This window comes from Theropithecus gelada, chromosome 6 (assembly GCF_003255815.1).
Source record: "Theropithecus gelada isolate Dixy chromosome 6, Tgel_1.0, whole genome shotgun sequence".
Lineage (NCBI taxonomy): Eukaryota > Metazoa > Chordata > Mammalia > Primates > Cercopithecidae > Theropithecus > Theropithecus gelada.
In genome coordinates, this window is record NC_037673.1 from 116,047,749 (window position 1) to 116,062,281 (window position 14,533).

Below are 14,533 nucleotides of genomic sequence, written 5' to 3' on the forward strand. Positions count from 1 at the left end.
AAAAAAAAAAAAAAAAAAAAAAAAAAAAAAAAAAAAAAAAGAAAAAAGAAAACAAACCAAAAAACCCCCCAAAACTTAAGAAGGTTACAGCCATAAAGAAATTCAGACTTCATGTAATTTAGTCCCATTTTATAAATAAAAAAATGAGACCACAGAAGTTGATTAATTTGATCAGGATCTTTCTGAAGTTAGCTAAACATAGGTTGTCCAGTTCCTATTTTTCTTTTAAAATATTATTTCTGAATTCTAATAAAAGTAAAATCCAATATAAAGTATGAAAGACATTGTATGACGAAAACTGACTTATGTACAGAGTTTTAAAAAGTCATTTTTTTGCACATATATTTTATAATCACTTTTTTCCTTGAGTAATTTTTACAGAACTTTTAAAGTTAATTTTTTTGTTGTTGTTAGGGTGGGAAGCTTCAGAGTACGCTCGTATTTGAGGAAATAGGACGCCGCCTAAAGGATGTTGGGCCTGAGGTGGTGAAGAAAGTAAATGCTGTATTTGAGTGGCATATAACCAAAGGCGGAAATATTGGGGCTAAGTGGAGTAAGTTATAGCCCTGATTTTATAATATTCTTAATTCTTAGTAAATAAAAAGTATCTTTTTAACAAAGACCTTTGAAGGTAGGTAAATCTTACCTTTTTAGGTAAGTTTTTTTTCTTTTCCCGTGGGAATGAATAGGTTTGGGAATGTCCAAAGGGGTGTGTGTCTGTGTGTGTGAGATGTAGAGAATCAATTGAAATGAAAATATCTGTTTTAAGATTTCATTATAACCCTTGAAAGTAGTTTAAACAGTCATCTTGGCTATATGCATCTTTACCAAATTCATCAAGTCAAAATGAAGTATTTTTAAGTCATGATGTTTGACAGTTATAAAGTTATTTTCTTCATACCAAAACAATAATTTGGATTATCTTAATTATCAATATAAAATCACTATTTTCTAGATATATACAGATTGTAGTCAAAGGTGTTTGTTTATCTAGTCTAGGGAAATTATCTATTAGAGTGCCATGCACCCAATATAAAACATCTTGCTGCAGAGAGAAAGCAATCATATTTCTTTTCACTGTTGTGGAGGTCCAAGGGGACCCTGGTACCATTTTGTGAAGAAAGAGAAATTAGAGGATAAAAAGAATAAAGAAAAAATATTCTCTCAGATCTTTGGCATCTGCCGTGTAACTCATATCCTTAATCATGGCACAAACTTTTATTTATAGAATATTCTGACCTCACCTTTATTTTTCTAGAGATTCTTCAATTAGGTTGAAAAGATGAAAAAGGATAGGGAGGTAGAAGACTAAGTTCCTAAATTCCCTTTCAACAGAGTCTGTTGCTTGTCACAGTTATCTTACTGTATTATGGTCATTTATAATTGTATGTTTTCTCTCATTTGACTTTGGACTTAACCCTGAGAAATGGCTGCAGTTTGTTTATGTCTAGCTTCTAGTATGGTCAATAACACGTAATAACTAGCCTGACTCTGTATTTGTTGAATGAGTGTTAAAAGCCATGTAGAAAGCATAGTTTTAGAAAATAGTATGGCTGCCTTTTAAAAAAAGGTTCTGTAACTGATGCTTCACCTTTTATTAAAATAATGCATTTATTGTATGGAGAGTGATGTTTATTTTTTTATATAGTATGAGTGAAATATGTAAGTATAATATGATTCCAGTGAGATATTTCATAAGTAACTAACGTATTTTATAGTATTTATTGCTATTAATTTCTAAACCCAGCCAGGAGTTGTTGTAGTAAACCCTTTGAATCCTATTTTATTGTTCTAAGCAACAGTAAAAATTCAGAGAAAATGAAAGATGACATAAAGGCATAAGGAAGATAAAGAATCAGAGGATTTATGTGGCCTACAGAATAGTCTGCTCCTGAAAATTAAAACATAGGTACTCTTATCTGAAACTCCAGAAACCAGAAAGCTCTAAAAATGAACAGTTTTTTTCTCATGATTCACTGGTAGTGAAGCCTGACTTGAACTTACATGATGCTATTGATTGTCTTTAACTCACCTAGTGTGAGTTAGACAAGTATAGAAGTAATATACTTGTTTATAGATTGTTGCACTGTTGGGGGCCATTTGTAATATGGAGTACATGTTTTATGTATTATATTTCCTTCCTAAAATCTGATTCCAAATTCCAAAACACATCAGTCTGAAGCAGTTCATTCAGATAAGGAATTGTGGACCTGTACATGTATATAAATAATTCTTGTAGAACACAAGTGTTAAGAGACATGGAAAAGGGTGGTCTCTGCTTTCAGAGAATGGGAGGATTGGTTCATTCAACGAACATTTGAGTATTTATATGCCAAGTTCTCTGCTAGGTGGAGACCACAAATATGAATAGACAGGATGCCTTTTGTTTTTTTTAAATCCATAGGAATAATTATTTAGAGGCAGTGTGTCAGGAAAGCTGAAATACTGGAGTTGAGGAAACAAAGGTTGTTGCACTGCAGAGTGAAAGGAAGGAAGACCTCAATTAAGGAAATGGTAATAATGAAGAGGAGAGGGCCTATATAGAACTATTGCTAAGATTGAATTGGCTAACTTAGCTACTGATTATGTCTAAAAAACAAGAGGAATGAGAAAGAGTCAAAACTAATGCTGTGGTTTTGAGCCTGTGTGCTTGAGGATATTGGCTGCATTACTAGAAGTATGAAACAGGTAGAGGAGGAAGGTTTGGGAGAGAAGAAGATAAATTGTGGTACCCACACTGTACCTGGACTAGATTGTGCAGACTGTGGGTCTGGAATTTAGGAGTAACTTCATAGCTGGAGGCAGAGAGTTGGAAAGCATATTTGAGGAATTAGTAGTTGGAACGAAGAACGTTAACTTCATGCACCACCTTGCTTCATGACGTGGGAAGAAAATGGAAGGAAAATGTTTGTTGGTCCTGCTGTTCCTGTTCATTTTATGGAATAATGGTTCTAAAATCTCCATTTGTCTGTAAACAAAATGAATGTCCTAGAATTTGGCCCACAGGTTTTAAATATGCAATTTATTGGTATTCTAGGCACAGACAATCCTATACTTTCAAATAGAAATCTATTGTTTGAATGTATCCAATACCTGTAAAATAATATTACTGAAACTTTTTACAAAGATTTATTTCCATGTGCTGAATACAATGTTGCTGAGCAAAATCTGTTTTGTTTTCTTAAGGATGATACATTTAAGCTGGTTGGCTTTGAGCAGTTTGGTGGTTTTCCTCCTGAATTTAAATTTGGTTTCCTTTCACATGTTTGTAATCATTTCCATTATAGGAACATAAGAGGAATTTACATTTAGATAGCAAGATGGTACAAATACTATGGATTTTTGTTTGAATATTATTTGTTAAATAATAAAATGAGCCGAGTTTTAAAAGATATGTACTATAATTAATTGTGTAAAGTCTGCATATCTAGACAAAATCCAAGCCTCCATTATGTACTGTATGTATACTGTATGACGATGTGACTGGATGAGGATGTTCTTTGACTCTTAGAGGTTATCTATTTTGAATTTTAGACATTTGCCACGATATGTAAGAATTTACAGAGGTTTGGGAATGGGCATTCTTTCGATACCAGAATAATTAATTCTTGAGGATACCATGTGATCATTAAAACCTCTGAGCTCCTGGGTTGGTGCTCATCTTCTAGCAGTCAAACCAGATTGCCGCTTAGGATTCTCAACTTGGATATGAAATAAATCTCAAGGGTGTTGGTTCCAAACATTGGATTTGGATTGAAATGAATGTCTCATGCATTTATAGAAAAGTCTTGAAAGATTTTCATTGAAAAGAAATACGCTTTCCAGTTAGGAATGGGGGCCTGTTGGAGGCGTATCTGCCTCAGGGGTCACTATTCCCAAAGCAACAGTGGCTGCTGCTTCTCTTACCAGCAGCAGCTCCTGACTGCATGCTCATGTACATTTATCTTCAAAAGTACACACAAATGCAAAAAAATCATTTAAAACAATTTTGACTTTCCATCTTCTATGTGTTATTCTTCTTAATAACATCATTTTGTAATTTTTTTGTTTGAAACAATTTCAGAATTATAGAAAAGTTGCAAAAATAGTAGAGAACTTTTGTCTTTCATCCAGTTTCCTCAAATTGTTAAAATTTGTATCCCATCTTCTTTACTATTTTTTTCTGTCATATGTGTTTTTTCCTTCTGAAGCATTTAAGAGTAACTTGCAGACATGATGTCCTTTTATGCCTAAGAGACTATTCTACTGGCATTTTTTAAGAACAAAGACATTCTCTCATCTATTCACACAACAAAGATCAATATCAGGAGATTAACATTGATGCAGTATATTAGCTAATCTACAGATCTGGTTAATATTTCAACAGTTGTCCCAATAATGTCCTTTATTGCAAAACAATAATACTTATTATTTGTTATTAAAATGAAGAAAGAAAAAGAATTGATCAGGGTCCAATCTGAGATTATACATTACATTTGGTTCTTAGGTCTCTAGTCTGCTTTAATCTGGATGAGTTCCTCAGTCTTTGCTTTTCCTGATTTTGAGATATTTGAAGACTGGAGACCAATTACTTTATAGCATGCTTCTTGGTTTGTTTTTAGTTGATGCTTTTTTCATGATTAGTTTTAGTTTATGAACTTTTGGCAGAAATAACACAAAACTAGTATGCTCTTGGTGTGATTTTTTAAAAATCTTAATTTTTAACCTGAGTTTTTTTTTCTTTGTGTTTGTTACTATTAATATATATTATATATATATATTTTGGGGAGGTTACACATCCTTCTTTCATGTACTTTTCCATTTAACAAATAACTCCTAAGTATTTTCTCTTCAAGGAAGTATAGGGAATACAAAGACAAAACAATGTTTATGCTAGCAAAGACCTTCTAATATTAAGGGAAGGTGGCATAAACAAAAACACTTCCTTCTTTCTCTTGTAGTAGCCCTTTGTGATTTGTAAAGTATACATCCTAACAGGATCCTCAGGGGTCTCCGAGTTTTCAGATGCCATATTCTCATCTGTTACCTCACCCCTCCCTCACTGAATGCTGTAAAGTGTGACTGAAATTGTTATGGACGCTTTCCGAAGCTTAGTTATTACATAAATACAGAGCTAAAAAATCAACAATAAGTTGCCTATAATGAATTCTGCCACTAAGAAAAAATGAATACAGTCTATTTCTTCACTTCTGCAGTAAGTTTAGCTGTGATCTTATAAGTGTCTATAAACCAAAGGTGATGGTGGTGGTTGCAGACCATGACTTGAGCCACTACAGAACTGGAAGTTCCACTTCGTTACCTTGAATTTCTGTATTCTTGTATTTCTATATTTTGCTTTTTTCTAAATGACAGATAATGTATAATCAAGAGAATAAGTGTAGAATAAGTGCCACATTAATGTGGAAACTACAGAAATGTCTGCATTTTACTTGGTTCATTTTACCCTCATTTTGTGGAGAGAAAAAGATACACATTGGTTTCTTCCTATTTTCCCCAGCTATTGACCTGAAGAGTGGTTCTGGAAAAGTGTACCAAGGCCCTGCAAAAGGTGCTGCTGATACAACAATCATACTTTCAGATGAAGATTTCATGGAGGTGGTCCTAGGCAAGCTTGACCCTCAGAAGGTAATGTTCTCAAATGTTCATTTATTCATTGTTTTATTGTTTCCTCTTTGACAATTGCAGTTTTTAAGCTGACTCCCAAATTCTGATTAATAAGCCAGGTTTCTTACAACTCTGAAGATGACATAGTTGCTACTGATATTCTGTTTGACAGGTCATATACTTCTTTTTTAATGGAGTTTCAGCTGACACTTTTTAAGACTGAATCCACATCTATATTTTTTAATATGTTCTGTTATGTGTTCAAAGGTGAAAAACCATAGATTAGTAGATATTACATAAAATTATACATTCCCAATATATAAGATTAAGAAATCATTGAATATTGGAACTAGAATGGTATTTTAACATAATAGCCAATGTCTTACTTAGGGTGAATCTTACAGGCATTTCAGTGGAAAATCATAATTAAATCAAGAGTGCCTTCTGTGACCATTATTTAGTTAATATTATTCTGAAACTTTTGGCCAATCCACAAATATACAAAATTAAAGTAATTGATGTGGCAATTAGAATGGAGGAGAAAAATTTGTTATTTTTCATTTGTGATTATGTAGCTAGAAATCCCAAGGGAACTAACTTATTGATTATTAGAATGAAGCAGTTCAAACAAATGGCTGAGTGCAGTTATTTAAGAATAGCTTTCACATAGGAGTAATTGGAATAAATGAGGAAATATATGACTTTCCTGTATAGAAAGACTAAAAGGAATTATAAAGTAGTATAGTAAGTAAAAAGTAGTCTTTGGCATCAGATAAAATCTAAATTTGAATCTTGGTTCTGACATCCAGAGCCTTAATTTTCTTATTTGTAAAATGAGTTTAATAATTACAATGTTTACAAAGGCTTGTTATAAGAACTAACCCCAATAATATGTATGAAGAGCTTAGTATAGTGCTTTGCAATGCAGTGAACCCTCTGTTAATTTCTTGCCAGGAATTTATTTAGTACCTACTCTGATTCAGGTTCTAGGTATCGGCTGAATTAAGACAAAACCCTACTGTATGGAGCTTCCTTTTAGTGTACTAATGCAAAAGAAATAAAATTTCAAGTTAGGGAAAAATAAGGCTGAGTACAGTGTTAAAGCAATGACTGGCAAACTTTTTCTATAAAGGGTTACGTAGTAAATATTTCAGGCTTTGTGGGCAAGATGGTCTCTGTTGCAGCTCTTCAGCTTTGCCATTGTAGCCTTCAAGTAGCCATGCAGAATATGTAAACAATGGAGTGTGACTGTGTTACAATAAAACTTTACAGAAACACACAGCCGACTAGATCTGGTTCTCCAGCTGTTGTTTGCCAACCCTTGAGTTGGACTGTGACAGGACAGGGGAACTATTTTAAATTGGATTGTTTAAAATACCTTCTGGGAGTTTTCTAAGGTACCTGAAATGCCTGATAGAGACTTGAACAGAGTATCAGAATGAGTCATCAGGCTAAGGAAACACAACTAGTACAAAGGCCTGCAGGCGAGGAACTTGGCTCCATTTGGTCGTCTCTGAGCTCCATAGTGATAGAACCACCCCTCTACTTGACCACTCAGATGGGAAACTTACTGGCATGTCAAACTTTCCATGACCAAAATAGAACTTGTGATTTATTTTTCTCCCCCAGTCTCTTCCTTCTTCATGAGTGGCACCATCATCTATTTACCCAAATTAATAAGCCCAGAAATGTAAAAATTATCTTAGATTCCTTCTGCCCTTCTGTATCCTTTTCATCCTTAGTTCTGTCTGATCTTTCTCGAAAATGTATTGTATCTTGAATTCATCTTTTCCTCTCTAGAGATATCACCGTGATACCAGCCTCTGTCATCTCTCACCTGTCTTACCTCCTCCAGTCTTGTCTCTCTCAGTCAGTCTGTTGTTCTCCACCCAGGAGCCAGAGTAATCCTTTAAAAATGTAAATCAGGTTAGATTATTTATGTTAGTCATTTCTACTACTTTCATTAATTACTGGTTCATATTTATCATCCCACTTGATAAAAATCTCCAAGATTCCCTTTTGCACGTGTATAAAATCCAAACTAGCTGTTACCGTGTCGTATATGATGTTTCTTTCCCTTGCTCCTTTTTCCGGCTTTATCCCATGCCACTTGCCTCGTCACCTATAATGCTAATTCTAGTTATTTTGTTGTTACTTTGTCCTTCCTCAGTTCCTTCCCATCAGCTTTTACTCCTTCAATGTCTATGCATTTGCCTTTCTGGAATTTCTCCCCCTAGCTGTTTGCATGGCTGGCTTCATTTCATCCAAAGTAGTTTCTTCCTGTTACATTCTGATAACAACCTGTTTTCTCCTTCACTGCATTTATAATAGGCTTTAATTATTTGTTTACATTTTACTTTTTGACTCCCCTAGTTTAATGTTAGCTCTGTGAGAACAGGGACAGATATTCAGCCTAGCCTAGAATATTGCCTAGTATACTGTAGACATTCAGTTAATACTCAGGTAGATTAAAGAAAATATAGAAGTAAGGAATGAAAGCTCAATATCAGTAGTTTAGGCTATATAGAAATTAGAAACTTCTGCATGTCAAACTCTATAGTATATTTCCATAAATCGAGGGAAAAAAATAAAATGATGATACATAGTATAATTCCAAAAATTCTGGAAAGCACTACAATCTCAATAGAAAAAGTGGACAAAAGTCCATCAATGATAGACTGGATTAAGAAAATGTGGCACATATACACCATGGAATACTATGCAGCCATAAAAAGGATGAGTTTATGTCCTTTGTAGGGACATGGATGCAGCTAGAAACCATCATTCTGAGCAAACTATTCAAGGACAGAAAACCAAACACTGCATGTTCTCATTCATAGGTGGGAACTGAACAATGAGAACATATGGACACAGGAAAGGGAACATCACACACCAGGGCCTGTCTTGGGGTATAGGGAGGGGGGAGGGACAGCATTAGGAGATATACCTAATGTAAATGACGAGTTAATGGGTGCAGCACACCAACATGGCACATGTATACATATGTAACAAACCTGCATATTGTGCACACATACCATAGAACTTAAAGTATAATAATAATAAAAAGAAAAAGTGGACAAAAGGTGTGGAACAGTAATTAATGAAATACATAGAAATGACTAACTTACAAAAGAAAAAAAATGTTTGCCAGTATCCAAAAATACAAATTAAAGCATGTTATTTTTGCCTCATGTTTTCAAAGTGTAAGAAAATAGTATTTTTAAGGTTAGGATAAGATAATTTACATGCAGCTGGAAGGAATATAAAATTGGTATAGGCCAGGCACAATGTCTGGTGCCTGTAGTTCCAGCACTTTGGGAGGCCAAGGCAGGAGGATTGCTTGACTCCAGGAGTTTGAGCCTGGGCAACACAGTGAGATCTTGTCTCTACCAAAAAAAAAAAAAAAAAAAAATTAGCCTGGTGTGGTGGCACATACCTGTGGTCCCAGCTACTTGAGAGTCTGAGGTGGGAGGATCACTTGAGCCCAGGAGGTTTAGGCTGCAGTGAGCATGATCATTCAGCTGTAGCCTGGGTGACAGAGCAAGACCCTGTGTAAATCAATTAATCAATAGTTGGTATAGCCTTTCTGGAAAGCACAGTGCTTCCAGACCTTCTTCCTTGATGGCAGTTTATAGTCTACTACTTTTTGCATTGCACTCCTAGGCCAAACCATATACCTGACAGTTTCATTTATGAAGTAGTTCAAAACAATTAGTTTTTTGTGTTCAACCAGTATGACTGTATTTTCCTTCCAAATTAACAGTATTCCAAAGTGCCCCTGAGAGAGTTTGCTGTGATGTCCGGTGCATGGCAGTGCAGAGTTTGGAAACTGGCAATATGGACGTATCGTTAAGAGCTTTAAGAAATAAGAAAATAGATAGGAGGAAAGATTTATGTACAAAATTCTTCTGCTCAAAAATGTTCAAAATTGTTATTTTTACTTCAAGTAATTAGGTATTCTTGTTTTAGGTTGTAAATCTCTTTCAGAGTTTAGTACGTAGCAGGCAGGCCTAAGTACTGACTCCTTCCCTGCACGAGTTGCAGACCATGGTTTTGTTTGTTTGTTTTTTGTAACTGCATAGTGAAAGAAATCGTAGTTTTGAAATTCTGGTCTCCTGTTTGAATGCATTTCATTGTGACTGAATGAGCTCTCTCTTACTATTTCTGGAATAAAAAGTTGTTGCCTTTTCTCCAGTTCACGAGGGTTTGCTTCTGAGACTGAGTGGTGCTAGTTAACAAGTGTTGTTAACAAGCATTGCTGAGCAAAGAACACCTGAGTTTAAGCCCTGGCTCTACTTCTTGCTGGCTCTGTAGACTTGAGCAGGTTATTTAATAAGCTCTCTGAAATTCAGTTTCTCATCTGTCAACCGGGGTAAGAACTGCTGATGTGCCCACTTCAAGTTGACAGCTGTGATTCTTAAGTGAGATTATATTTGTGGAGTTGCTTTGTAATGCTAAGTGTGTATAGGTATCACTCTATTTTTTCCATTTAGCTGGAAATCTAGAGGCTTTTTCACTTCATATTTTATGTAAGCTATAAAAACTATGATTGATTATTTTTATTTTACTGATAGGGAATTTGCACTGAAGGAGAACTTAAGGAACTTGCACCAGTTTCTCTATCAGTTTAGATACAGAACTGCTACAGGAACTCTTCGTTTTTTAACACACAAGCTTTTGCTTGGTAATAATCATGAATTAATACTCTCTTATTACGTCAAACTAAACTACGCACTGTACACATTATTTTATTTAACGCACACAATAGAGTTGTGTTATTTACGTACTGTTGTTATGCGTTTTATGGATGAGGAGATTGATGCTCAGAGAGGCCACATATCTAAGCATTTTCTCAAGTTCACCTTGCTATTAAGGGGCAGAGCCTGGAATTTAACTCAGGCATTCTGATGCTACAGCCGTGATCTGTTACCATTGTGTTATATTCTCTAATTTGTCATTTCGTGGCTTTCTAGTTCATGAAACTGTAGTAAATATATTAAATCTCCTTTTAAAAGTTCTGAATTGAATATTTTTATTAGAAATACAGTGTAGCCTTTTATTAATATGGTCTCAAATTCACATGCAAGAACCTAAAGTAAAGCCGGAAACGTAGGTTGAAACAGAACTCCCAGATCCGTGAGTTCACATAAATTATTGTATAGTTTTCTAAAATACACAGGAGTCATTTTTTCTTTTTTAGATATCTAAAGAGTATGTGCTATCTATAGTTATTAAATTGTCATTGCTAAATAAAAGTTGCCTTTGTTGTCCAGAATTATTAACTCAATTGTATTTGGCCTGAATAATGATCTTAAAAAAAAAGAAATAAACTATAACATGGTAACAGTTGGCACTCTTTTTCCCTCCTCTCCTTGCAGGCATTCTTTAGTGGCAGACTGAAGGCCAGAGGGAACATCATGCTGAGCCAGAAACTTCAGATGATTCTTAAAGACTATGCCAAGCTCTGAAGGGCACACTACACTATTAATAAAAATGGGATAATTAAATACTCTCTTCACGCAAATATGCTTGATTGTTCTGCAAAAGTGATTAGAGCTAAGATGCAGGGGAAATTGCTTAACATTTTCAGACATCAGATAACTGCAGATTTTCATTTTCTACTAATTTTTCATGTATCATTATTTTTACAAGGAACTATATATAAGCTAGCACATAATTATCCTCCTGTTCTTAGATCTGTATCTTCACAATAAAAAAAATTTCACCTAAGTCCAATTTCCTTAGAATTTGCGATAGCATTGATAAGTTGAAAGGAAAATTAAATCAATAAAAGCCTTTGATACCTTTGTTTTTTTGTGATTTTCTATTTTTTTATTTATTGATACCCCAGTTTTTATGTGAATTTCCATATATGCACTCATTTTTCACACTTTGTTCTGATAGTATTCTGTTTTAAAGCAAGAGAAAAGTCTTTGTGCTCCCAAATAGTTTTCTTTCTTCTCCCCTCCCCTTTGCTGGAAATTCTTTACAACATATAATGTTTATAAATCTACGAAGTACAGCTTTCTTGAATAATCAGCAGTCTCAAATCAAAAAGATGGTCACTAGCAAGTACTGCCACGTCACTGTTTTCCTCAGCATTTAGCTCTGATGAAGTGTGCTGGGAGATGCTCTTTGGATAAGTTGGCTGCAGAGGTGACCAGCAGCAAGTGGGATGCTAAGGTTAGGGATGGAATAAATTTCAATCATGTAACACAGCTGAGGAGAATATGTGTGGGTGGCTAGTACGGGCTGAGTTTCCCAGAGAGCCGACTTTGAGATGGAGATTCATGTGCAGGAAGTTGATTTGGGAGATGCTTTTAGGAGCCGTACCTGCCAGGAGAAGCAAAGGAAGCAGAGCGGGGCGGACGGAGACATTAGGCTGTGGTTACAGTTACCATAAGGCCTGGACTGATCTTTTGGGTAGCTCTGAAGCTGGGATGGCCATTCAGAATTGTCCTGAGGCAGCTAGTCATTGCTTATGACCTGCCCTGCAGTGGGGCCATGACCTTGATCAAAGTGGCAGAGCAACTCCTGGAGTTGGCTTGCCCAGCAGTTGGGGGAATATGTCTTTTTTTTTGTTTTTTTTCCCTTAAAACTTAAGTTCAGGGGTACATGTGCAGGATGTGCTGGTTTGTTACACAGGTAAACATGTGACATGGTGGTTTGCTGCACAGCTCATACCATCACCTACATATTAAGCCCAGCATCCATTAGCTGTTCTTCCTGATGTGCTCCCTCCTTCCACCTTCACCCCCACAACAGGCCCCAGTGTGAGTTGTTCCCCACCATGTATCCATGTGTTCTCATCATTCAGCTCCCTCTTATAAGTGAAAACATGCAGTGTTTGGTTTTCTGTTCCTGCATTAGTTTGCTAAGGATGATGACCTCCAGCTCCATCCATGTCCCTGCAAAGGATATTATCTCATTCTTTTTTAAGGCTGCAAAGTATTCCACTGTATATAGCTACCACGTTTTCTTTATCCAGTCTATCATTGACGGGCATTTGGGTTGATTCCATGTCTTTGTTATTGTGAATAGTGCTGCAGTGAACATTTGTGTGCATGGACCTTCATAATAGAATGATTTATGTTCCTTTGGGTAAATACCCAGTAATGGGATTGCTGAGTCAAATGGTATTTCTGCCTCTAAGTCTTTAAGGAATTGGCACACTGTCTTCCACTATGGTTGAATTAATTTACAGTCCCCCCAACAGTGTAAAAGTGTTCTTATTTATTCACAGCCTTGCCAGCATCTATTGTTTCTTGACTTTTTAGTAATTGCTATTCTGACTGGCATGAGATGGTATCTCATTGTGGTTTTGATTTGCATTTCTCTAATGATCAGTGATGAACTTTTTTTCATGTTTCTTGGCCACATGTATGTCTTCTTTTGAGAAGTGTCTGTTCATGCCCTTTGCCCACTTTTTAATGCATTGTTTTTTTCCTGTACATTTGTTTAGGTTCCTTGTAGACTCTGGATATTAGACCTTTGTCAGATGGATAGATTGCAAAAATTTTCTCCCATTCTGTAGGTTGTCTGTTCACTCTGATGATTCTTTTGCTGTGCAGATGCTCTTTAGTTTAATTAGATCCCATTTGCCAATTTTTGCTTTTGTTGCAATTGCTTTTGGCGTTTTTGTCAAGAAATCTTTGCCCATGCCTATGCCCTGAATGGTATTGCCTAGATTTTCTTCTAGGGTTTATAGTTTTGGGTTTTTACATTTAAGTCTTCAATCCATCTTGAGTTAGTTTTTGTGTAAGTTGTAAGAAAGGGGTCCAGTTTCAGTTTTCTGTATGTGGCTAACCAGCACTTGCAGCATCATTTATTAAGCCTATTAGAGAATCTTTTTTCCATTGCTTGTTTCTGTCAAGTTTGATAAAGATCAGATGGTTGTAGGTGTGCAGTCTTATTTCTGAGTTCTGTATTTAGTTACATTGCTCGGTATGTCTGTTTTGTACCAGCATCATGCTGAGGAATATATCTTTCAATCCTGAACGGGGCTTTGTAGAACTCAGCACACTTTATTTGAGGAAACAAGAATGTAAATTCAGGGATCGGGGAGGTTTCAGAAATTTCGAATTGCGATACTTAGAACAGTGATGGAACAGTAGAAGACTGTTGCTGATTTTAATGAGTGAACAGGATAAGTGGAAGGCATAGAAAGAAATTATATTTTTGGCAATTACGCCTTTGTCTCATGAACTGTATAGTATTTTTAAATTTAATTCAGAGTGATCTGTTGTTATGCCAATTGAATTAAAAAGAACAATGGCAGTATTTTTAATGTTGGTCTATCATACTAAATAGTTGTTTCTGTTGAGCTTGGGAAAGCTTTAGTGTCCAATAGAAACAACATATTAAAATTAATGCCACTGTATATTAATGAAAGTGTTGATTATATACCCTAGATACCTAAAACTTAAGGAAGTTATGTTTTAATTTTCTTACAGATCTCTGTCAATATTAATGGTCAGAGAACTACTCATATCCAGATTTGACAACTTATTAGTCATGCTCTTTAACCCTTTTGTAATACTTAATATTGTCAAATGCCCCATCCTCCTTAATTCTTCTTACCTTTCAGTGAGAAATATATTAACTTCTTAATGAACCTGCTAATCTGACTTCTACTTGTCTCTTTTGTGATTTCCTTTGACTACCAGTGAAGTTCATTTCGAGAGGCAGTTCCCCAGGTTTTTACTGGGATCTTATTCACATGGGCTCCCCTTCCTGAGCACATCCCCAAATTCCAGACTCAGGAGGAAAGCAGGTGTTTAGCATAAACCACATTGTTTGTACAAACATGGCATAGAGAGCCACTCAGTGAGGGAATGGTGAGCTTCCCAAAATTTAAGTTCCCAGATACCAGCCAGGGGTCAACCTCAGAAGCATATCCTTCTAAGGGCAGCAGGCTCAAGGTCTGCTT

General features: G+C 35.6%; 1 protein-coding gene across 4 annotated transcripts in view; it reads left to right on the forward strand.

Annotated features, from left to right (window-relative positions):
• The window catches only part of HSD17B4 (hydroxysteroid 17-beta dehydrogenase 4), an 89,164-nt gene extending 77,751 nt beyond the window's left edge, over positions 1-11,413 (forward strand). For all 4 annotated transcript variants that reach the window (XM_025387212.1, XM_025387213.1, XM_025387211.1 and 1 more), the window contains 3 exons: positions 415-553; positions 5,498-5,625; positions 10,983-11,413. In XM_025387212.1, the coding sequence (XP_025242997.1) occupies positions 415-553; positions 5,498-5,625; positions 10,983-11,072 (357 nt within the window). In that variant the 3' untranslated portion in view covers positions 11,073-11,413. The remainder of the gene's footprint in view (positions 1-414; positions 554-5,497; positions 5,626-10,982) is intronic.
• Positions 11,414-14,533: the final 3,120 nt, after the last annotated feature.